The 25,933-nt window shown below is 36.5% G+C and overlaps 1 protein-coding gene across 6 annotated transcripts in view; it reads left to right on the forward strand.

The window, feature by feature from the left end:
* TRPC4 (transient receptor potential cation channel subfamily C member 4) overlaps positions 1-25,933 on the forward strand; it is a gene marked incomplete at both ends in the record, with an annotated part of 117,921 nt that overhangs the window by 75,468 nt on the left and 16,520 nt on the right. For all 6 annotated transcript variants that reach the window (XM_082675923.1, XM_082675924.1, XM_082675925.1 and 3 more), the window contains 3 exons: positions 8,209-8,348; positions 18,033-18,346; positions 25,453-25,648. In XM_082675923.1, coding sequence (XP_082532049.1) covers positions 8,209-8,348; positions 18,033-18,346; positions 25,453-25,648 — 650 coding nt within the window. The remainder of the gene's footprint in view (positions 1-8,208; positions 8,349-18,032; positions 18,347-25,452; positions 25,649-25,933) is intronic.

Raw genomic sequence — 25,933 nt, forward strand, 5'->3', positions numbered from 1 at the left:
TCTTAGATCAATGCTTGTAATTAGACTTCCACCACCACGCTGAGAAATCATGTCACCCGTTTATAAACAGCAGAGAATAACTTTGAAATGTTCCCATTGTGGGACCAGCACAAACATTTTCTGACAGAAGCTCCCTCAAGCTTTGTTTGCTTTAGTCGTTTTTTGGTTACCACGAATAGTTTACTATCTGGATGCATTTTTCAGCCAGTTAATAGCACCTTCTAGTTTTTCTAACGGCTTGTTTCTTCTAAAATTTCGGTGAATATTGCCAGAATAGAGGAAACTTGGTATTTCACTAACGTGCTCAGAACAAATAGAAATCAATGTCATCAAACAAGGATGTGGTGATACAGGAAGTGATCCAAACAGCTGTAGGAAGTGATCCTACAGTCTGGTGCTTTGAAAACAAAAGATCCCAAACCCCATTAGCCAACCAGCACTGACTGCCAGTCTCATTTACAGTTCAGGTTGAAAAAACAGTGGGCTAAGTCCTCAATTTCATCAGGATCTCTGTTTTTTCCATACAGTTGTGCCTTTCCAAAGTCAGGAGTAATATAATTTTTGTATAATTCAGAAGGTTAGATTTTATGTCTATTCTTTGAACTCCAAAGGAACTGTAATATATCCGAATTGTGAGTTTTTGTTTTGACTCTTCTTCAGAAACCTTAGAGGTCATCTACTGAAGTGTCATGTCCTTGAATCTGTCTAATAGGAACAGAGTCTGTTCAGATATTAAGGGGCTCCAGGTTAAAATGCTGCTTTCTACTGAGCTCCTAACTGCTTCTTCATACCTCCTTCCCCTCTAAAGCAGTTAGTTTTGGTGTCTTTACTCTTTTACATAATTACCCACAAAATATTTGAAGTTCCGTATTTTGGTGACTGTTAATAATCCCATTTGGCTTTCCAGTTGGGTAGAAGCAAAAAAAGAGATACAATTTATCTATAAAGGGAAATAAAATATAAACCCTCTTGTTGGTTAGTAGGTATTTTTAAATATATTTCATTTTAAAATACATACAAAATTTGAAAACACCAGAATCACAAATTCATAAAGTTGGAATGACCTTTAGAGGTCCAGTGGAACAAGTCTCCACTCATTGCTAGAATTTCTCTGGAGTATGACTGATCAAAGACATTCCAGGCTCTGCATTGGAATCGTAACCTCAAACGGTGATCCATTCCAGTTCGGGGACAACTCTGCCAGAGAATCCCCCTTACATTGGGCAAGAAGGTTCCGTTCTATAACTTCCATATCATAGATCCAATTTCTGCTTTCTGGGGCAGACCAAAGCTGGTGTGTGCCCTCTGGTACAGAAAAGTTTTTAATCTCTCATGTCAGCTATTGTGATGACTGAGTTTCATAGAATATTGATAATTCAAACAGGAAGAATCAGTGTCTGGCTTATTTATACCATTAAGGTAGAATTATACTTCTTGTATGATTCTATCTATAGAATTCTGTGATAATCCAAACCTTTCTTTTTTTGAAGTGAGATAACTGAAACCTAGAAGGACGAGACTACTGGCTAAGATTACAAAGCTGATTACTAGTTGAGCTGAGCCTGGCAATTCACTCACCTGACATTATCACTATGCCTTCTGATGAAAGTGAACTTGAATGCATTTGTTCAATCAACGATTGCAATGCTCACATCGCCTCATCTCTGGGAACTGGCAAAGTTTCAAGCAAAACAAAACAAGCTCCATTGTGAAATCTCAGGAGTAAGAAAATATTGTCTAAGAGCACTGCCTAAGGAGACTGGTATCCTGTTCTGGTTTCTCCACTAACTGGCTTTAGTCACACGGCCTTTTGGGGCCTTAGATTTCTTATGTAGGTTGTGGTTGCGTGCTGGATTCTGAGACTGTACCCAGGCTCAGTAGGAAAAAGCACCACGAATGTGTGAGAGGAGAGTATTTCCATGAGTACCGAACATTTTTCCTCATTGCATAATATAAATTGTAAGTTTCCCACAAGCTATAAAATCAGTGCGTGTATCACATCTTATTCAGATCTTATATATTCCTTTCTTCAATAAGGAGTCAGTGATCATTATCACCTCCCCAAATATGCCCAATTTTATCTGAGTTCTCAAGAGAGATTTATTTATGAAAGAAACTTCAAAGGGGAAGCTGGATATAACAACAAGTCTAGAATAAAGCTGTGGTCTACAGCAGACTTTAAAATGCACTCTATATTTAATTCAACTGAAATCAGTCCTCATCTGCGTTCTTAATTTAAGTGTGACAAAATTTTAAAATAAAACTTTATTAATAATATTAAACAACTATTGCTAGTTTTCACTAAATAATTATGGACTAATATACTTTTATTTCTTCCAGAGTTCTATTGTGCAAATTTTCAAGCACATCTATCAGCAATATATCACAATTGATACTTTATTATATTTCTTTATTTTAAATCTAACCCTATTTCCATTGTCCAGCATAAATCTCTCATAATTTTTGCTGCCACTACTTTTAAATTTTTTACTATTTTAAACTTTTGCTGCCACTACTTTTAAAATTTTTTTTCTAGGGCACAGGTATATAAAATGTTGACAAACACATACAATCATATAGCACCACCACAATCAAGATATAGGACAAACTGTGGCCCAGTAGGCCAAATCTGGCCCTTCGACAGTTTTTATAAATAGTTTCATTATAACAAAGCCACACTCATTCATTAATTGCAAAGCCTAAATTATTTATTTTCTGGCCCTTTACAAAATAAGTATGATGGTAGTTTAGATTTTTATAGATGTCCTTTATCAAATCAAGACATTTTCCTTCTAGTCTTACTTTGCTGAAAGTTTTTGTCATGAATGGATGTTGAATTTGGTCAAATGAATTTATTGTATCTATTGAAAAGATTTATTGCATTTAATGAAAAGATTTTTTTCCCAAAATATCTGTTGATGTGACAAATTACATTGATTGATTCTTAAATTTTCAAACAATCTTGCATTTCTGGGAAAAACAGCATTTGGTCATGACTTATTATTAAGTTTATATATTACTGTATTTAATTTACTAATATCTGTTGAGGATTTTATGCATATTCAAAGGGTTATTAGCGTGTAGTTTTCTTTGTATTATTTTTGTATGACTTTTTATCAGAAAAATACATACTTTTTAAACATTTTTTCTTGTAATTTTGTAAGTGTTTGATTAGCACTGGCATTATTTTTTCCTTAAATGTTTGGTAGAATCACCATGAAGGAACTGGACCTGAATTTTTCTTTGCTGGAAGGTTTTTAACTATGAATTCATTTTCTTTAATGAATATAGGACAATTCAAGTTATTCTATTTCCTCTTATGTGAGTTAGGAAGGTTATGTCTTTCCGGGAAAATGTCCAATTTATTTAAGTTGTGAAATTTATGAGTATCAAGTTCATTTTATCACTTATCCTTATGAAGTCTGTAAGATCTGTATTTATGTCCCTTCTTTCATTTCTGATATGGATCATTTATATCTTCTTCTTTTTTTTCTTGACCATTCTAGCTAGACTTTTATCAATTTTAGTGACCATTTCAGAGAATTAGATTCTGTTTTCATTGACTTTTCTCAAGTTTTATATTTTAAAATTTATTGATTTCTGCTTTAAAATTTTCTTTCTTCTGTTTCTTTTGGGTTTAATTTGCTCTTCTTTTCAATGTCACAGTTGAAGCTGAGATCACTAATTTGAGACCCTTATTGTTTTCTAATTAAGCATTCTACTCTAAGTACTGTGTTAACTGCATCACAGAACTTTCAGTTGTATTTTCATTTGTAATCATTTCAAAATATTATCTAATTATTCTGTTAATTTCTCTTTAACCAAAAGTTATCAGAAGCATATTATTTAATTGCAAAATATTTGGGGATTTTGAGGTACCTTTTATAACTGATTTTTTGTTTGCTATGTTGTCATGGTAAACATTTAAACATTTCAACATGTATAAATATGTTGAAGTTATATAGTCTATCTTAGTGAATGTTCCATGTGCACTTCAAAAAAATGTCTTCTGCTATTTTCTTTTTTTTTTTTTAACATCTTTATTGGAGTATAATTGCTTTACAATGGTGTGTTAGTTTCTGCTTTATAACAAAGTGAATCAGTCACACATATACATATGTTCCCATATCTCTTCCCTCTTGCGTCTCTCTCCCTCTCACCCTCCCTATCCCACCCCTCTATGTGGTCACAAAGGACCGAGCTGATCTCCCTGTGCTATGCGGCTGCTTCCCACTAGCTATCTGTTTTACCTTTGGTAATGTATATATGTCCACGCCACTCTCTCACTTTGTCCCAGCTTACCCTTCCCCCTCCCCACATCCTCAAGTCCATTCTCTAGTAGGTCTGTGTCTTTATTCCCATCTTACCCCTAGGTTCTTCATGACCTTTTTTTTTTTCTTAGATTCCATATATATGTGTCATCTTCTACTATTTTCAGACTGTTGGTAGTGTTGTTCAGAACTTCTATATTCTTACTAAACTTCTGCCTACTGATTCATTTACTTATAGAGAGGAAAAGTAAAGATTATAATTGTACCTTTCTCTATTTGTATTTAAATTCTATGGCATCTTGCATTATCAGGTTATTTTGTTAGCTGCATTCATATTTAGGACTGTTCTGTCTTCAGAGTGATTTGACCTTTTTATCCTATGTTATATCCCTGTACATACCCAGTAACACTTCTTCTGAAATATATCTAGTCTTACATTAATATAACCATCTAAGTTTTTTTGAATTAGTATTTCATGGTAACGTTGTTATTCATTTATGTTTAACCTATTGATGAATCGTCATATAGTTATGTTTTGCATCTTTATTCTACGTGAACATCTCTGTCTTTTAAGTAGTGTGTTTAGACCCTACCTTTCATTCAACGTAATTTTTGATATTGACAGAATTAAAATCTACCCTATTGTTTTTCCTATTTGCCCCATCTATTGCTGTATTTTTCCCTTTTTTTTCTGCCTGTTCTTGGATCATTTATTATAACTCCGTGTTTATTTACATTTGTGGCTATTTATGCATTTAAAAATATTTTGAGAGAAAGCCCTAGGATTTACAATGTAAAATTTAATTTATCACAGTCAAACTTCAAATAATATTTTGCTTTACATGTAGTATAAGAACCTTATGATAGTATGTTTCTAATTCCTCTTCTTCACCTTCTGTGCTAATGTTGTCATATGTTTTACCTTTACATATGTTATACATGTTATAAACCACAATACATTTTTGCTATATGCTATTTTTGCTTTATGCAGTCAATGATCTGTTAGAGCAATTTGAAATAAGAAAAACTATTTTATATTTATTTTCATTTTAACAGTTCCTGCATAGAGATTTTTATTTCTTTTTATAAACCTAAATTTCTGTTTAATATCATATACGTTCTGCCTAAAAAATATCCCTTTAGCATTTCTTGTAGCATGGGTCTCTGTCTGAATTTTTGATTGTCTGAAAAAAGTTTTTCACTACCCTTCATTTATTAGAGATATTTGTGCTGTGTATAGAATTCTGGATTGACTTTTTTTTCTTTTCAGCACTTTAATGATGTCAGTCTGTCCTGCGTGGTTTCAGATAATCAGTTTGATATCAGTCCTATATTTCTTCCTTTGTATGCAACGTGTCTTTTATTTCCACCCACCCCCTCCCTGTGATGTCTTCAATAATTTTTCTTTATCTTTTTTTGAACAGTTTGAGTATGATGTAACATGGTGTTCATGTGCTCATATGTGTGTATTTTGTGAGGGTATTTATTCTGCCTATGCAGAAAGCTAGACAGAAGTGTATAGCATTTATGCTTGAAAATGGACATACCTCTTCCGCTAGAACATTAGTGCAGGAATTTGACACAATATAATCAGGAGCTGAGCTGGGTTTGGGTTTCATTGTTGCTACAATCAGTTTCAGCCTACCATACACTTCTGCTTAGAGTGGTGTTATGGGCTACAAGTCTTTGCCCCCCCGCAAAAGTCACACACTGAAATCCTGACTCACAATGTGATGGTTTTTGGAGGTGGAGCCTTTGGGAGGCAATTGGGTCATGAGTGTGGAGCCCTCAAGAATGGGATTAGTGCCCTTATAAGAACAGACCAGAGAGCTAGCTCGCTTTCTTTCTGCCAAGTGAGGATCCACAGAGAGGTCAGCAGTCTGCAACATGAAAGAGGGCCCTCACCAGAGCCTGACCCTGATACCCTGATCTTAGACTTATAGCCTCCGGATCTATGAAAAGTAAATTTCTGTTGTTTATAAAACAACTCATCTATGATGCTTTGTTATAGCAGCCTGAACAGACTAAGACTAAGACAAGTGGGGAAGAGGATTATTATCAGAATTCCTGCTCCACCCACAGCTTTTGGCCTTCCTTGAGCACCTCTGCCTCTGAGCCATATGTTTGCCACTCCTCCAGTTGTCAGCTTCTGCTTCTTACTCGGTGTTTGTCAGCCTGGTGATGTGAGGCAGGAAGCTTGTCTGTTGTCTAGGTCTAGGGTCAAACTTAGGTAAAACTACACCTGGGTATCACGAGTGGAGCTTCTCAGTGATCCAAATCTTCCTTCTCAAGGCAGTAAAACTGTGCAGGTCATGTGCCGAAGAGAGTTTCCTGCCCTTCCTCCTGTGGTAGGAAGCCTCTAAGGATATTAGTATAAACTCTAGGCCCTGGACTGTTTTCTGCTTCTCCCACAGGTCTAACATGTTCTGCTTCATAGGGGTGGGGAGCTTGGGTAGGGCTTTGTGCCTTCCCCCCAGAACCAGCCTCTTGAGCAGTGGTGAGGTCTATGGAGATGAGCTTACTAGTGAGTGGATGCCCCCCTGTGTCTCCCAGGGCTTCTGTCCTCTCACACTAGCTCACACTTAGCCTTTAGAATTTTGTTTAAGAAGGTTTTCTGAAATTGTCCTTCTCTCTTGTATGATGCCAGTGTTTCTTTTCTTTTCTTTTCTTTTTTTTTTTTTTGCGGTACGCAGGCCTCTCACTGTTGTGGTCTCTCCCGTTGCGGAGCACAGGCTCCGGACGCGCAGGCTCAGCGGCCATGGCTCACGGGCCCAGCCGCTCTGCGGCATGTGGGATCTTCCCGGTCCGGGGCGCGAACCCGTGTCCCCTGCATCGGCAGGTGGGCTCTCAACCACTGCGCCACCAGGGAAGCCCGATGCCAGCGTTTCTTACCCTGCACTCTGCCACAGGGGAGCTAATGCTCACCTCGTCACTCTCTTTACAGGAACCTGTTTTTCTTTGAAGTATAGGCTCCTTGGTTTCTCACCTCTCTGACGGATTCATGAAAAGTCATAATTCTATAGTTATATGACTTTTTCTTGCTTTTAGTGTAGGACAGATATGAAACTCTGTGCTACCCACATTCAATGTTTCAAACTATCATTACCTTAAAAGTCATGTTGTTTTCTTGCTTTAATATAGCTTTAAAATCATATTTATCCTTTTAATATTTCCTGATTCTAGATATTTTGATATCTTTCTTTCTCATCATTAGGCTGTAAAAATAGATTTATAAAAATTTAATACGATTATGGAAGTAGAATAATGATATACAGTGATATTTTTAAGTGCTTTCTAATATTTGAAAATAAAATCTTTCCTATTAAAAACATGACCATAATAAAGGAAAGTGATTTTTATTTTCTCTGGATATAGCTTTAAAGCTACTGCTAGATATAAGGTCTTTTATTGAAGTATGAATGTTATAATCGTCTTCTGTCCAGAACTGAAATCAGATCTCTGAAGGTATTAATTGCTTACAAAAACACCACAAAGTACCCTGCTTAAAGGCATTAAGCCAGTTATGTTCACTAGATACACTGTTCTTTCATAAATCTTTGAGTCATTTTGATTTGGGAGGAAAAATATCTTCAAGTATCTGTTTACAAATAAACGTTATGATATTTTCCAGAGAAAGATATATAGGTATAGAGGAATTATAGTTTGATTCAAAACTGCACAACCTTATCAATTTATCAAATGGATAAAAGAAAGTGAAGCTGCCCCAAGAGAATTCTCTACAAATTAGCTAAATGTCCTGAAAGTTTTCAAATCTGACTGGGACTCAATTATTACTACCTATAAAAATAGGTGTTGCATTTAGAGTAACTATGTAGTCTCTGGAAGCTCCAAGATTCTCTAATTCCTAATTATAGACCTCTGTTTTTAGTGATTTCATTGAAAAATCACACTTATGTGAATCTTTCTATAATTGCAGGTTTTATATGGGGAGAAATTAAACAAATGTGGGATGGTGGACTTCAAGATTACATCCACGATTGGTGGAATCTAATGGATTTTGTGATGAACTCCTTATATCTAGCAACAATCTCCTTGAAAATCGTTGCATTTGTAAAGGTAACTATTGTTTATGTTATTGGTAAAGCATAAGTTCTGATAAGTATCGATATACCTTTCACTGCTATTATTTTTATTAATAATGTTACCTAGAGCATTATCTGTATGTGAAATTCATCATCTCATGACTTTATTGAGAGATAGGAATAAAAGACATAGATAATACACAGTTTATAGTCATAAAACAAATTTTAATAGATTTCCAAATAGAAGTTGTCACCCAATTTTCTTGCATCTAAATTGAATGATGCCTCGAAATGATTCACAATAGCTGCTCTCGTTTCTAATCCTTTCCATTTCTAATGAAATTCTACCTCAAACACTGTTCAAATTTCAGCAACCAAAATCTATTTTTATCAGTTACAACTAACCGATAAAATTACATAGACAGATCAAAATATTACTCTTTCAAAGCACTGAAATTATTATTTCAGTTTAAACTAATATAGTTTGATATAATTAGAGCAGAATATAATTTTTTTCTTCTCACCCCATTCAATATGACAGTGCTGAAATCTCACACACCCATACTCCCCCGCATTTCTTACAACATCAATCTTATCCCAAACCACATAATTTACATAAAATGTTTTTGTTCTGCAATGACAATTGGGATTATTTTGTACTTTGGGGGATGTTTTTCAAACCAAAGTATTATATTATTGCCTCCTCCTTCCTGCCTTTCTTTTCCCCTCTTTCCTTTTCTCTTCCTTTTTAAAAAAATTTGTGTCAAAATGATGAGTGAATTAGTAAAAAATAAAGTGTTTAATTGAATTGTACATGAATAATTCATGCCATCTAATGAGCTGAGCTAGGAAATGCTAACATGTAAGTGAATTCTTATTCATGTAGTCTTGTCCTAAGTCGACTCCTGCAATTTTCAGCTATAACAGGGTCAAAATTGCCCAAAGTTGTTTCCTGAATTGTTCAACTAAAATGTCTCCAGCACTCATATAAACATTAAGAAAAAGCATTTTCTACCACTTTCATGGAAAGCAAGCCGTGTTTTAAGAATGGAAACATGATTTGATAATTTTTCCTATCTGCATTAAGGTGAATGGCCTTGAGACCTTCTGAAGATGACAGAAGGTTTTGTGTTAACCAAGGAGGTTTTGCATCTCTGTAGGAGATGGACATCTGTTTTGAAATGCATATCCTTCCAATTCTTCTTTCTTCTGTAATGATCTTTAAGTATATCTATAAAGTTGGTTTGGACATCTCTCTACTAAAAAGTAATACATCTGTTTTTTATGGTCCTGTGCACTTATAAAATTCTAATATTACATGACTATAGCAGTTCTTCTCAAACTTTCAGGTGCTAAGAATCACTTGGAAAGCTTGTTAAAACAGATTCCTTTTCTCCATTCCCAGGAATCAGGAGTATTAAGGAGGGGCCTAAATTTGCATTTCTTGCAAATTCATCAGGTGATATTGATGTAACTGGTCTAAGGAAGACACTTTGAATAGCCCTGGATTGTAAAATTCTATTCAGCAGCTCAGAGAAGCATGGGATTGATGCCAAAAGGATCCTCTCTCATACAATATTTATACTAAGAAACATAATATTTTTACAGGTCTTATTTATATGGTGTTTACTTATAAAACATATTTTATATATATATATATATATATATATATATAAAACCTCTGGTATATACTGGGTACAGTTACATGAATTAATGGATACTTGTGGATTTTTGGCCTAATGGTTTTAGATACTGAATTTGAATTTTCTTAAAATGTTGTAAGTTTTTCACCTGTATTTTTCTTTATACTACACAAAGGGAAAATTTATGTTAAAAATTCAACTCACCCACCCCAAGTGATGAAGAAGAAAAGAAAGAGTGGGGAAAAAGGGAGATAGAAAAGTAGACAGAAATTACCTCTGATGACAATATGTAAATAGCATGGACTGTTCGGGAAATACATAGTTTGTTTATGTGCTTTGGCCATAGGCGTTCAGTTAGGATTGTAAATATAGATGATGAAATGTTCTTTCTGAATGATTAGTTTGTGTGACCAAAACTTGAGTTGCGTGGGTAGTGTTTGAATGGCTGTACTTTTTTTTTAAAATAAAGTTATTTATTTATGTATTTATTTATTATTTTTGGCTGTGTTGGGTCTTCCTTGCGGTGTGTGGGCTTTCTCTAGTTGTGGTGGCCTCTCTTGTTGTGGAGCACAGGCTCTAGGCACATGGACTTCAGTAGTTGTGGCTCGCAGGCTCTAGAGCACAGGCTCAGTAGTTGTGGCGCACGGGCTTAGCTGCTCTGGTGCATGTGGGATCTTCCCGGACCAGGGCTTGAACCCGTGTCCCCTGCATTGGCAGGTGGATTCGTAACCACTGCGTCACCAGGGAAGTCCTGAATGGCTGCACTTTAAACTTGGGTTTCCTGGGCTCAGTTTTCTTTTATCACTAGTTATGTGAACTTGGGTCTGTTTCTTCAACTCTCTGTGCCTCACCTATAAAATAAGGAGAATAACAATTTCTGCCTTATGTGGTTAGTATGAGAAGTAAATGAGTGCATACATTTAAAGTGCTGGTTACAGAGTAAGCGTGCATGATTAGTTTTTCTCCTTTCCCTTCTACTGCTGTTTCCTCCTTCTTCATATATTATTGGTCCACTGGACTTGCCTTTTGTAATGTCTTTATTGTGTCTTTTCATTTGCTTTTTTTTTTTAGTTGAAAAGGAGTCTGAGCTCTGGATTAGGACTGCCTTTACCACTTGCAATCTGTCTGATTTGGGGCAAGTTATTTAATGTGGGCCTCAACTGTATCATCTGTTAAATGATGATAATAGTCAAAAGAGCACCTACTTTGGGAGTCTGTGACATGCTGATTTGCCGATTCACCCATCTTCATCTTCTTTTGTTCTATCATTCAATTTTTATGCTAATTTTTAATAACTTACAACTTGCTATTTCAGGAAAAGGTGCTTTATTTGTGAACAAAAATAGACTGCTATAAACAAGGCAAACAGTCATTATGTGAATCAAGCAATAAGAATTTATGGGGTCACACTAAGAAATCAGCTTTCCATCTGTTTGCTGAGAATGCAAAGATGCCTGAGATATAGCCCCTGCCTCCAAGCAGTTCAGTAAGGAAAGAGAAATGCACATGAAGACCGTACAGTGTGATAAGGTCTACAACAGGGGCCACGCTGGCATCAAGGAAGGAACTAAATTTTGCTGGCAGTGTCCTGAAACTATTCAGAGGACAGAGTGAGTAGGCACCTATCGTGTCCATGAGCATTCTATGGAGAAGAGACAAAACGTGCAAAAGTCTGAGAGGGTAAAGGAGGTCAGATCTCAGAGGGATGAGCCAGGGAAATGGGGGCGGGAAGAGCATGGGAAGAACTTTTCAAATCGTGCTACAGAATTTGGACCCTATAAATAAAGAGGAACGATTAATGAGGTTTAAAAAGCAGAGGATGAGTCAAATGATGATGAATGTCTGAAGTAGAGCAGTGGATATAGGAGAAGCTTTAGATTTTAATTAGGAGGTAAGATCCACAAGGTAGTTGATTTGTTATTATGAAGGATGAGGTAGATGGAATCATCTCGATGCTTCTCCCCGGCAAATAGCTCACTTCTCATGGATCAGGCAAGATGACCAAGGAGTTATAACTGGGATCTCGACTGCAATTGCCCAGGTTCTATCCTCTGCCTGCAGGTGCATAAATGGTAGCAAAAATCTAACCCTCGGTGATTTTGGCCAAGCCATGGATCCAGACCAAAAGAACTGTCAGCCCACAAAGAGGGAAACCCTTCCATAATTGGTCTTCAGGGGGAAAACCTCTTAGAATAGGTCTGGCAGAAGGGCAATTCTTCCTTATTTGGTTTATCCTTTTGCAATTCATCCACCTGGAGGAGATTTTTTTTTTTTTTAACATACAAAAGGGTCGTTCTAGCCAAAACCATGGTCTGGGCTATGATCCATATGACTGCTGCCTATACCACTTCCTACCAGTGTGATGTGGGGTAAGTTACTTAATTGATGCCTCAACTTTCTTACCTGTAAAATGACAGGAATAATCAAGTCCCAGAGAATGTTTGTGAAGATTACGTTAATAAACACATAGAATAGAGCTTAATATAAGCACTCAGTTTTTAATTTTTATTAAAATGCAACAGCATTATATTGTACAAAGACAGCACAGAAGTTCATGAGATTTCAGTACTGTCCTCCTTCTGTGCAAGGCTTTGTGGCGCTGCCTTAAATGCCTCAATTCATTAGCATTTCACAGCGCAGAGATTGTAGCTTTTTTTTTTTTTTAATTTGCTGTGAATTTTTTGAAGGGGAAGGTTTGTCAGTCATTTCCTCTTCTCACCATGTATAAAATGTTAGTTAATTCAGAGCTTTTTGATGCCTGGGCACACTTAGAAAATGTTACCTTATCTTCATTAGGACTGGTTTTCTCCTAAATTTACCCAGTCCCTGTCCCTGTGTACAACTTGTTTCATATTTATCTTCAGCCATTTGGCAGAAATGATTAAATTCCTATGCCTCGACCATTGTGTAATATAAATAATATTTTCAAAAATCACAATGATTAGGAATAAGATAGTTTATTTTAACAGTCTTGCTGGAGTTTTTCATAGCACCATTCATCTAAATAGTGCTAAGTATTTATCTCACTGATCCCTCTTCTTATCAGTTAGAAAGAAGGCAAATGTTTCCGTTTCACAGATGCTATAACTGTAGTGAACTCTCCAAATTATGAACTTTTCTTTTTTTTTTTAACTTTTCTAAACATTCTTTAGTTTTATGACAGAGAGCTGTAGATATTTAAATCCAAGTTATTTAATCTAGTATCATCCACCACAGGAGAAAATCATACGCCTTCCTATTGTCTTTCACTACTTAATTATCTAACCAACTTATAGAAAGGGAAAGGTTTTCACCTTATAAATCAGACATTAAAACCAGCATACATTTTCTATTTAATTCTGCATGACAAATGTTTTCATTTTGCATTAAATTAATTATTACCCATTTTGATTGATTACTTGACTTTTATAAGTGTGTATTGGACTACAGAGAATACAAAGATGAACTTTTCCTATATTCAAGGAGCTTATGATCCAATATTACGCTGCAATCCATTTTCCTCTCCTAACACTCCTGCTAAGGGGTTCATGACCTGCTTTCATCTTTCTTTTAGAGTTATCACTATTCCCAAACCCTCCGTATTCCAACTATATTAAGATACTCACATTTCCGCAAATCATCCATGTTTTCTAACAACCATGCTTTGGAATGTGGCTATGATTCTTCACCCTAGAATGCTTTTTGAGCTTCTATCATATATAAAACACTATACTAGATGTCCAGTACCAAAAATGCATTAGACAAAGCTCCCTGCATGGAAATCTGACAAGTGATTCAATGGTAAATATTCTATTTCATAGGTCTGCACAGGACCAAGTCTCTTAAAAAGAATCTAAATAGAAATGAAGGCTTAAGACAAAGCCAAACTATGGTAGGTTTATACTAGAAAGCAGATTTTTGAGAGAAATAAGAGGGCAGGAACTGCTGGTCCTCGAAGGGCTATAGGTGTGTACATAGCTCTTGACCTCTGTCTAACATGGAACTACCAGCTTTGGTCAGCAGGATCCTGGTGTCTACACATCTGTGGTCTGAGAGTACTTCTCAAGGGAAAGAGTGGCATTACTTATTTAATGTCTGTCTTCTTCACTATATTGTAAACGTGCATGGCATGAATTATGTCTTGTTTGACTACCACTGTGAGCCCTGAAGTTAGCTCCTGATACAGAGTAGGCACTCAACACATATTTCATAACTGAATAATAGCCAAAGAATCAAAATGATTGGAATTTAAATCCATTCTAAACGAAGGGTCCAGTATTCATAGAAAGGCATTTTGATGAGAACGTGAGGGTAATCTGGGGAATTGCTAGCACTAAAGGTCTGAGCCAGAGTAGTAAGTACCTAATTGGGTATAAGTGGCAGGTCAATTGCAAAAGAAAGTCAAGACCTAGATTCCCGAGGCTTCATGTGACAGGCTGGGAAATCGGAATTTCATCCCGAGGACATTGCAGTCATCGAAGAACATTAAGCAAGATGTGAGATGATCTGATTGACCCTTTTAAAAGATGATTCTAGAGGAAAGTAGGGACAAGGTTCAAGGCAGGGAGAAGAGTTGGGAGGCTATTAAAATAATTTCTGTGGGAAATAGAGGAACTTTTTTAACAATGAGAATACCAATGTAGAGCAGTGAGCAGCATATCTAAGATTTCAGTTTTAGAGGCTGCAAGTTTGGAAGACTATCAGATCAAATCAAATGCTGCCTTGGGTGATTGGCTGCCATTCACTGAGACGAGAAAGCAGAAACTGAGAAGGAGCTTGAGGATGAAAACATGATGCGTTTCAATTCTGGCCTGTGAGTTCGAGACACCTGTGAGATTTCTAAGAGGAGAAGTCAAGAGGCAGGAGAATATAAACTATGATTGTAAAGGTGCGATTTCTGGGCTGGAGATGTGGAATCGGGAGTCACCAGCATGTAAATGACAGTTGAAATCACAGGCAACATCCAGGGAGAATAGACAGAATGAGAAGAGAAGGAGTTTGAAAAGCAAAGTCAACGTTTAAGGGGAAAGTGAGGAAGAAGGGCCTGCAAAGGATACTGAGAAGAACCATCACTATGGCTTGAGGCAAACATGCAAAGATGAAACATGAATATAGATTTTGCGAATAGTTTTTAGAAAATAGAGCCAAAGAAAACTTTAAAATTAGAGTTAATCTTTTCAGTTCTAACGATAGCTGTGGGAAATACATTTAATCACTGAAGAATTACCATTTTTCTCTACAAATTCACAGAACAGTATGGTATGTAAGAATTTTTAGAATTCCTTTTGTAAAATAATGCCTATATTTAAAAACCTAAGCTAAATATACATAGATGTGAATGGTAGAAGAAAATTTAAAAAGTAAAGTTAAAAGAGTGTAATCAAGAGATAATTTCTAAAGGTTCATATCTCCATTGATTAACAGGAAACAAGGTTTCTGGGTCAGAGAACAGACAAATTATTTACTTACATGAGAATCTTGGCATTGGATCCCTGTGCTCCAAGCCTCCAGAGGGCGACCGATGAGAGCCAGATGTGCCCTTCACATCCATGAGTTTGTACCACAGGAGAGGAACTGGGAAATGATGCATCTCAGAGCTTATATAGTGCAGCTGTGCCCGCTGCCCATTTTCCCCCTGGAGAAGAAAAGAGAAAGACCTTAACTTTCTAAAGAAAACAAATTCTCTCTGGGGAGGCAAAGGCCCCTTAGAATTATTATCCTTAGACTGTAAGCAGGTGGGTCCAGGGGAGATATTTCTAAATCTCTCAGGAGGTCTCTATCTTTAATTTCCAAGACTCATTTGCCATTCAAACATCCTTTAACCCCAATACAATATATTTCTCAGCAAGCCCCGGCCATGCATAGATGTGAACATATTCACATAGCATTGTTTCCCAACAATTACCAGATGTGCTGGACTCTGAAACGGTCTTGGGTAATTATACTGGGGCAGAAACTAGCATCTCTGATTTGTAAAATGGGAAATGTTCCTCTTACGATTTTGCAAGTTCCAGCTGAGAGCAGGTGCTAAGAAGGGTTCTAAAGTTTAGTAAGTCAAAAGTAGAGCTGGGGTCAGTGACCACGTGACGATGGATTCTACATCCAACTGCCGCAAACTGGCTGTGAGAAGTAGAACAAGGAACAGCATCTCCACCAGCTTCAATAACATCGAGGGACCCTTAGAGCTTGAACAACATGTAATCTCTATTCATTGCCGGCCCCAGCAGCCCCAGACAGACTGTATCACTTTCTCTTCTCTATTCCCACAGCAGTTTGTGTTAATCTCTTAGAGCATTTTTATTATAATTAGCTGTCCCTGTCATCCTCACTGGACTATGCATGAATACTTGATGGGATAAAATGTCTCTTGAGCACCTGTTACACGCAGGACATTGTGTTAAATGTGGTGAGAAATTCCAAGAAAACGATTACATCCTTAAGAATGCTTACTGTTTAGTGTTTTGTACATTTTGAGTTATGGTCCTAAGCCATATTAAGTAAGAGAGAAAGAGACAGACAGAGAGGAGAAATATGTAATTAGCCATCAACAGAAGGGTAAATACTCTCTACTAAAATATGTGTGTCTTTCAAGAGAAGTGAAAAAAGGAAGGTGAATGTTATCGTAATCTTTGAAGGAAAAGGTGGCATAATATACCGGGGGAGGGGAGTGGAGAGATTTAGGTGGTGTTTGATACCACAACCTGTCACTCCGATACTCATTATAATGAATAAAAATCTTAAATTAAAAATTTTTCCTGTATCTTCAATCATTAGCTATTTTATGCTGAAGCTACGCATGGGAATGTTCAAGAACGGTTATGAGGATTCAAAAATAGAAAATAATTTCCTTCTAGTTCAAACTTGATTGTTTTAAATTGTCACTCAAGCAGGAGTCTGAGTGTTGAACAAAATCAAGAGCTTGTGATGTATTTTCTCCCCAAGAAGATTTTAAAAATACCATCTATTAGCTTCAAGAGAATTAATTAACATTTGTAAAGGTCTTTGGTATAAAATGCAATATAAAAAGAATGGAAATATTCTGAGAGACTCATACAGAAGTAAATTTCTTTTCCCTACATGATCATTAGGAAAAAAGTGCAATTGTCTAGATGTATTTTTAGTGATGTATATGAAGAAGAGAATTTAACTTGTTCAGTTCTTATACAGGTGTAATAATAGATGTTCACAATGTAATATTTCAAAGAGTGTATTTGACCTTTTTTCTTGTAGGGGTACAGATTTACCTCAAGACTACAAGGGATAAATTTCACTGTGCTCTTTATATAGCCCAGTATCAAGATAGTTCAAAGCTGACATTTTAATTAAATCATACTTTTAAAATAATTGCTGGTCAAAGTTTAATGTAGCAAATATTTTTCTCAAATCACATATTTTATCTAATTAGGGAATGTTCAGACAAATATCACACTTTCTACACATGAAATATTAAAAATTAGCAATTCATTGACTGCTAGGATGATTTCCAGTTTAGGTTTTATGTACATTTAGGATATAACAGATACAAAATATTAATTGTCATACCCACGTTAGTCATTACTATATCCAAGGCAACAGACCACTACTTCCATTCATTTATATGTAATTTGTATCCAGCATGCATTCCTCTAGAATAGGCAAGTGTGTCAAACATAGTAAGCAAAGCCATTGATTTTGTTCAAAATGTAGCAGTTTTCCTTTAAAATGTAGTTTTCTTTGTTCTAATTATGAAATCACCATTTTTTCCCAAGCTAAAACAGTCTATCTTTTCCTATGTAACATTTTCCTTTTCTTTTTTAAAAGTCCCATTGGAAAGATCAAGGACAGATGTAATTCACAGGTTAGCAAATACTACAAATGACAAGGACAGATCCGGGAGGTCACTTTGATTGAAGCTCAACAATTATAAATTCCTTTAGGAAATTCTTATTTTTCTGTAGATTAGAATTGCTGCCACCATCATGGAGAACATCAGCTTCCTGCCAGTAGGCTGCCGTGGTGCCAAAGCTGTCTGAAAAATCATCCTGTCCCGAGACTGACATATTTATATGTATGTGTTTGTTTCATATTTTATTCCCCTTTGTCTCTCTTCTCTCCAGTACAGTGCTCTTAATCCACGAGAGTCTTGGGACATGTGGCATCCCACGCTGGTGGCTGAAGCTTTATTTGCTATTGCAAATATATTCAGTTCCCTGCGACTGATCTCACTGTTTACTGCAAATTCTCACCTGGGGCCTCTGCAAATATCTCTGGGAAGAATGCTCCTGGACATTTTGAAGTTTCTATTCATCTACTGCCTTGTGTTGCTAGCATTTGCCAACGGCCTAAATCAATTGTACTTCTATTACGAAGAAACGAAAGGGTTAAGCTGCAAAGGCATACGATGTGAAAAGCAGAATAATGCATTTTCAACGTAAGTCTCAGACTTTTTTTTCTATTGGGAACGTTGGGCAGAATATAGAGGGTATTACACTTTGAATTTGAACTGCGACAAGTGGTTGCAAAGAAAAATTGTGCTTAGTGTGGAAAACAGAAATATACAGTACATTTATTTTAAGTTTTAGTAAAATGGTCTTTTCTTTTTAAATGACCTCCTATAAAAGACAGTTTATGTATACTGTTTTAAAATGTGGAATAGAAAGAAATTTGTGCCTAGTGATAGCTTACAAGCACAGTAAGAGATAGAATATATGGAAAACCAATCATGGAAGAAAATCCAAATGCTTTTCAATCTTTGCTTAGGTGTTTTCCAGATACTAAAGTTCCTTCACATGTCTCTTTTATTCTCGGGTTCCCTACGCAAAAATCTAAGCATGGAGAAATAGTCCAAAATAGAGACCTCAGGCTAACCTAAGCCATGATTATGATGCACATATAACCCTCTGTGCCCTTACAGCTGAGGAGGATCAGGTCTTGTTCGGTGTCAAGCTCTGGTAATTCTCACAGTCGGGCATGCCGACAGCCCAGGTTCATGGCCACGGTGTTTCATGCTCACACAGTTCTGATAGAAAACCCCTCTACTTGCCTGTGTCCATTTCCTTCCCACTATGATAAACAGTGAATTGGCAGGTGAATTAAGAAGTGAGGTGATTTTCCTCTCCACAGTAACCACATGTGAACACATAGTGATTCTGTAGATGACTCTGAAAGTCAGCTGGCCATTCATCAGCCCTTCTAGAACTTTATGAAATCTGAGAGAGTACAGTTGTTCCTCCAGAGGGAGGAAATCAATAACGTCCTGTAAACTAAATCACTTTTGGTTAAAATAATCTTGTTGGCTCAATTCTGTATCTGTTTTCCCTTTGATCCCAGTATTTAAAACCCCATTTAACTTCTTTAACATCTGATTATTTGCACGTAAGTTTTCATCGGAACCTTAGCTGCCTCAAATCCATTCAGAAATCGATTTGATACAAACCGTGAATCATAAAGAAAACAAAAAGTCATCCCAGCTTCTCCTTGCCACTTTATCCCTTGCTCCAGCCCCTTTATTCTCCTGGACTTGAGCAGTTCTCCAGCCCGACCAGTTCACCCAGCCTTGTCATCTTCCTCATGCTCTTTTCTCACCTAGTTCAGGAGGGATTCAGTGAAATCCCTTGCAGCAATAGCCTGATGAGGAATAGCCTTGGATTGTGTCTCAGTTTTGATATCAGAACTTGCCTTTCCCCACTCGCTCGTGATCCTTGACTTGGCAATTTGCTCCTGGCAACGGGGACTAGGGATGCACAGTAGTAGATCCCACCAAACTCCCCCTTCTTAGACTCAAATTCTGCCTCTAACAGAGTTCCTGGATGGTGCCTGTCTGCTGACTGGCCTCCTGGATTTCTGATGGACAGCCATGTGGCATGCTCCACCTTTCACAACTCCCTCGTTACTCTGTACTATGTGCCCTGGTGCAACTACTTGCCAAGACCGCCCTGTTGACATCTGTGGTCACACCCTTCTGATCATGCTTTGTCTTCCAGAGAACTTCCACAGGGCCCCTAGAACTGAGTTCCCTCCTCAGGTCTTCTTTAATTCAGGGAACAGCTCAGGTTCCAAGCCCCAACCCCTTCTCAGACATATGATTCATCTGTAGTTAACAAGGTTCTATCTAACCCCATCCTAATTTATGATGCGTGAGATTCTCAGGAATCCCCTTGTCCTGTTACTGGTTTTGTGGTAAATGCTGACATATTGTGAGCTAATTTTAACATCTGTCTCAAAAGAATATGGCTAGAGAATCTGATGCAAAATATTTAATATAAATTTTATTCTAAAAGCAAACACGTTGAATTGCTTGGATTATGTATTCTTTTAGTGTATCCTTACCAATGGTTTTCTCTATTACCATGAAAAGCAACAGATAACTGCATATCACTCCAATATTATGGGTCCAAATCATTCAGTGCAAATAAACCAGGTGTTCTACTTGAATCTCTTCCAGATAATGGAATGTAAACCTGCAAGCAACAAATTATTTTTGTTCAAAGTTACTCACAAAGAGTAACTGCTAGTACGACTTGTTGCTTGCAGTTATAACTATATCTTCTTCTTTTTATAACTCTGTAACTTCCACAAATTTCAACCTTTTCTTTTTATTACCCCATCTCATGTCTTCCCTATGAAAATTAAAAAAAAATTAATGTAAAGAACCTAATACAGTGCTTGTCATATAGTGTGATAAAAAATGTTATCCACTGCACTTCTTTTTATTAGTAGTAGTATCTAGTGTTTCCTTACCTGTATTCACATGGCTCCTCCCTATAACTCCTTCCAGTTTGGGCACAAATGTATGCTGAAACTCTGAACTCTGTTTCTCATTGGCTGCTACTCCTGTCTCTCTCCTTCCTCTCATCCAAGCAACCCTGAAAAGAAGCCTAAACAAGATACCTTGTTGTTGCTCTAGAAAATAGCTGGAGGCTCCATATCACTACTATCAATGGACATTTATCTCTTTGTATCCTATTTAAACTGTATAATTTGACCCTGTTTGACACCTTCGTTTTTAAAATCTTGCCCTCCTTTACTTTTAATATTACTATGTTTTAATACTTTATCTCTTACTTTTCTAATCTTTCTCATGGTTCTCTAATAATTATATTTCAGTGATTGCTTTTAAATTGTGATCTGCCTTAGTAACTATCCTCTGACCCTGTTCCAATATCTCTGTGAAAACTCATCTGATGGATTTGGCCCTATCCAAGATGTCTAAGAGATGACTCCTATATTCAATTTATATCACTAGCATCGGCCTCTCTCCCCAAGATCTGTAAGTCCAACTGTCTTTCGAATGCCTCTCCATGCAAATCTCCTAAACATTTAAACCCAATCAGAGAAAGCTCATCAGAGTCTCTTTCACAACTTTTTAAATTCCTCCTCCTCCAATCCCTTTCTTAGTCAATGCTGCCACAACCCATTCAGATACTTAAATCAAAAACTTGTGTTTTATACGAGATCCCTCTTTCCCGCCACCCCCTCCACATGCAGTCAGTCAATAAATGTCTACTACGGCTCTTTATGGTCTCGGGGCCATCCTCCCTTGCTCGCTGACCCTGCCTAAATCTAAGGGCCTCTGCCCCTGGTCCCTGCCTTCCTTGATGTCTTCCATCCTGTTGCCTGAATGATCTTTCTAAGCCAAAATCTTGACACTCCTCTATTTAAAATACCTAAATGGTTTCTCGTTCCTTATTGGATACAGTCAAATTTCTTAGCTTGACATACCAGGTCCTTCAATGATCCCCCCCTTGCTTGCTTTTTTAGCTTCATCTTTCTCCATTCCTCAATAACACTTTTCTTCAACATTTTCTAATAGGTTATCAATCCCTAAATATGTCCTATTCTTCTCTCATCCCAGAATGCTCTTGTTCTGCCCTCTCACTTGGAAAAGTTCGATTTTGTGTCCCAAAACTTATCTCAGATAAGTACCTTTTCCAAGATGCCTTCCTGATCCCTTCCTGACTGTGAGCTCCCAGTGGGAACAGACTGTGATCTGTCTTCTATGTCTCTCTGTGCATTTTCCCACCAGCAAGTGGACACTTCTTCCTGCCCCTTTAATGCTTCCAGGTTGTTTTCTCTTTGACATGGAAAGAACTACATGTTACTAAAAGAAACCAAATATTTAATCACTGAAATTATTCTGCATAGAATTTTAAACCAATAGTCTCTGGGTAAGGGGCTCTCTTATGAATACAGAGGCATGGACCTTGTGATAGATATTTTCTCATTAAGAAAATGCCTTTTATGTTGATTGGAGCTGTATTTCTGATAATTGAAACTGGCCAGCTGAAGTCGTACTTTGTTTTAATATTCTTAATTCCTTATAAACTCAGAATAAAACAGTCAGATCTCTTGTATTAACTTATGTTTCCTCATCGATTTCATCTCAAAGGATAGAGGAAAACACAACTGTGAAATAGTCCTTTTTACCTGTTCTCTGTCTCTAGTTGTAAGTATTTAACTGGGGAATAAGCTCATTTTTAAAAGTAGAAATTGAAAAATAGCCTCAAGAAACAAGAGACATCTTTAGGATGGCAACGCTGTAGAAGTTGCCAGGTCTTAGTCTTTAACCAAGATTCTATGCAAAGTGTGATTTAATTAAGGGTGCCATTATCCTGGAAAGCTCTCTGTCCTTATCTTTCCACAGAATTAGGAAAATAGTTGCCACATAACGTTAATCTACAATGTGATGCAGCTAATGCTAATGGCCCTTTAATCTATGGGCAATGTTGTTACCAATAATTATGAAAACAGTTTTAGAAACAATGGCTTTGAAATATTAACATACTGATTTTTTAAGCCATGTAATAAAAGAATAATTAGCTAAGAAACACCAGTGTCTTGATAACAGGGTCTTGATTCATCTAAAAGTAAATATATTTTGGTTAAGTGGAACTATTCTGAAAATCTTACTTCTGATTCATTCAACTGAAAAAATGAAAAGAAAATAAAAATAAGAATGAAATTCAGAGTTAATCATAAAATGTCATCTTGTTTTGAATTTTCTTATTTTCAAATTTTAATTAAATATGCAAATAAATGTTTTGCCAAAGGGTCTGCTAATATCCTAATGATGAGTATTTCTTATTTAGGTAGAAGAAAATCAGAATTATTCAACCATAACAATCCATTTACTCTACATCACTTTTTTATTTGAACATTTAGAAAAGTAACTGTTATGGGATTTATGTGGCAACATTTTATATAATTTATTATATCACTCATGTAACTTCTACTCTCTCTCTGAACTGCTATTGAGGTCAGGGAAAAACCAGTTGAATTATATTTGTATATTCACAGTGAGAATATACACTATTTAGAAAGGAAGAACAAAATCATTTCACATTGAATCCAATGACACTGTCATTAATCTTAGAAATTCTCCCTAAAGCTACTGAAAATAAAGAACTCATGGCCTTGGGTCAAATTTACTTTTTTTCTGAGAAAGTTTTCAAAGAATACCTTCTAGTGACCTTTGTCTGAGGCCAATGAATTATATTAAACTTTCCCTGATATTGTTAGAATCTGACATCTGGTTGTCCTTTAAGAATATATGGTGAACTCTTCACAAAGTACATCCCTGCTGGCAAGTCAAGGTCTGATTGAGGTTGATCACGTTGAAACCTTTATGATAATTTGCCCCATTGAGAGTTGAACAGCCCTAGCAAAATAATTCAGTAAAAAACCATTACATTTCATATTCTATAATCAAAATTTTATTATACAATTAAAAATATGAAATGGCTTACTTAAAAAAAAAACCAATTAATTTAAGAAAAGAAATCCTGAACACCAATTAAGGCATTCTTAGTTAGATTCTCCTTGTCATACTGATCAGAAATTCATGGATTGTTTCAAGTAACAGGAGTTTGGTACAAGAATCCAGCCCTTTGATTCTCTGAGCAAGGGTTGATCTTAGCAAGGACAGAGCCTAGAGCAAGACCTGGCTTCGAGAAGAGCAGCAGTTGATGTAGAGCTGGACCTTGGGACTCTTCTCCTCTGAGAACCGATATTAACATGACTTTGCTACTCCACGTGTATTCTCTTCAAGGTTTACTTATTATCTGGCTTATTTATTCTCAATTCTCCGTTTCTTAGCTTGTGCTGTCTCAAACCTTTGGCTTCTCATAATTCCAGTGATCCTAATTCTACATCATAACTCCTGTCATTTCAGTACTTTTTAACAACTACCTCATTCTCTTGATATTTCTAAGGTAAACTTTCACAGAGAGGAAATCTGATAGTTTAAGCTCATCTTTTCACATCAGGTCATACCACTGTCCACTGGCCTCATATGAATTTGCTCTCCTTGGGGCACTTGACCACTGAAATCCCACCTCCTTAGTCGTCATGCCACGTATAAGATACTTTTTGCTTTTGTTTTCACAACGTAATTTAAATACAGTATTTTTTTTTTTTTTTTTTTGCGGTACGCGGGCTTCTCACTGTTGTGGCCTCTCCCGTTGCGGAGCAGAGGCTTTCGATGCGCAGGCTCAGAGGCCATGGCTCACGGGCCCAGCCGCTCCGCGGCATGTGGGATCTTCCCGGACCGGGGCACGAACCCGCGTCCCCTGCATCGGCAGGCGGACTCTCAACCACTGCGCCACCAGGGAAGCCCTAAATACAGTATTTTTTAAACCATTTCTCAAAGAATATAAGAGTTCCATTGTCTTTTTACTACATTAAGGTGTTATAATGGTCCTACTGAAACAATTCTTCATTTGGGTTCAGACACTCTTCATCTTATTCCATTTTTGGAGTAAGTTAAGTAATGAAGAAAATGTTCCCTGATATATAAAAAATAGCAAATCTTATTATCTGAGCATTCTGAGACATTTTGTCATCATACAGGATTCACTCTGTGCAATTTTAATTGTAAATGTGGAAATCCATAAAGATAACATTATTTTTAATCCTTCTATAATCAAAAAGGAAAATCAGGTAAAAGAACTTACATTTTTTAAAGACTAAGCCTGCAGATTTATTATTTATTAACTGTCACTCGGTGCCCTGGGACACAGGTTTGCAAACTTGTTATGAAAAGGACAGGTAGTAAATATTTTAGGCTTTGTGGGCCATATGTTCTGTGTTGCAACTACTCACTGCTGCCATTGTAACACAAAAGAAACCATAGACAGTGTATAAATGAATTGGCATGGTTGTATTTCAATAAAACTTTATGTGCATTGAAATATGAATGTATATAATTTTCACATGTCACAAAATATCACTCTTCTTTTGATTTACTTTTCCGACCCTTTGAAAAAGTAAAAACCATTCTTAACTCAATGACTATACGAAAACATGCTGTGGGTCCGATTTGTCATCGCTGGCCAGGAAACTAAATAGTTTTCAAAGCTCTTGAGAAAATTAAGTACACATTTGTGCTAGTATAAGGAAACAATTTTCTTTAATTTTTTTAATTAAGTTTATTTTTAAATAATCAACTATAACCTCATAGTAATCATGTTCTATCATTCTATCTTATTGTATAATGGTTCTATTAATGTAGCCATTAATGTCATTTTATCTTTATTCTAGGTTATTTGAGACACTCCAGTCCCTGTTTTGGTCAATATTTGGGCTCATCAACTTATACGTGACCAATGTCAAAGCGCAGCATGAATTCACCGAGTTTGTTGGTGCCACCATGTTTGGGACATACAACATCATCTCTCTGGTTGTCCTACTTAACATGTTAATAGCTATGATGAATAATTCTTACCAACTTATTGCTGTAAGTTGAATAACTTGCCCCCTAGAATGTGTCGTTCCTAGCTATACTCCATCCTATTACCATAGGAAATACAATCTATAATTGCTATTGATGAGACGAATCAGAATTATAATATAAATGGTTAATTTGGTATTTCTAAGCACTGTTACCCTACTTGGCTACATACTATTTTAGTTTTTTCATATTACAGATGATTATACTAAATCTATCCTACCAGGCAGTCATTGGCTATGTCAGACAGTAGGTGAGGTATGGATTATGAACAGGCAACTCATCTCTATGCAG

The sequence above is a fragment of the Grampus griseus genome, assembly GCF_964374135.1.
Source record: "Grampus griseus genome assembly, chromosome: 18".
In the NCBI taxonomy this organism is placed as follows: Eukaryota; Metazoa; Chordata; class Mammalia; order Artiodactyla; family Delphinidae; genus Grampus; species Grampus griseus.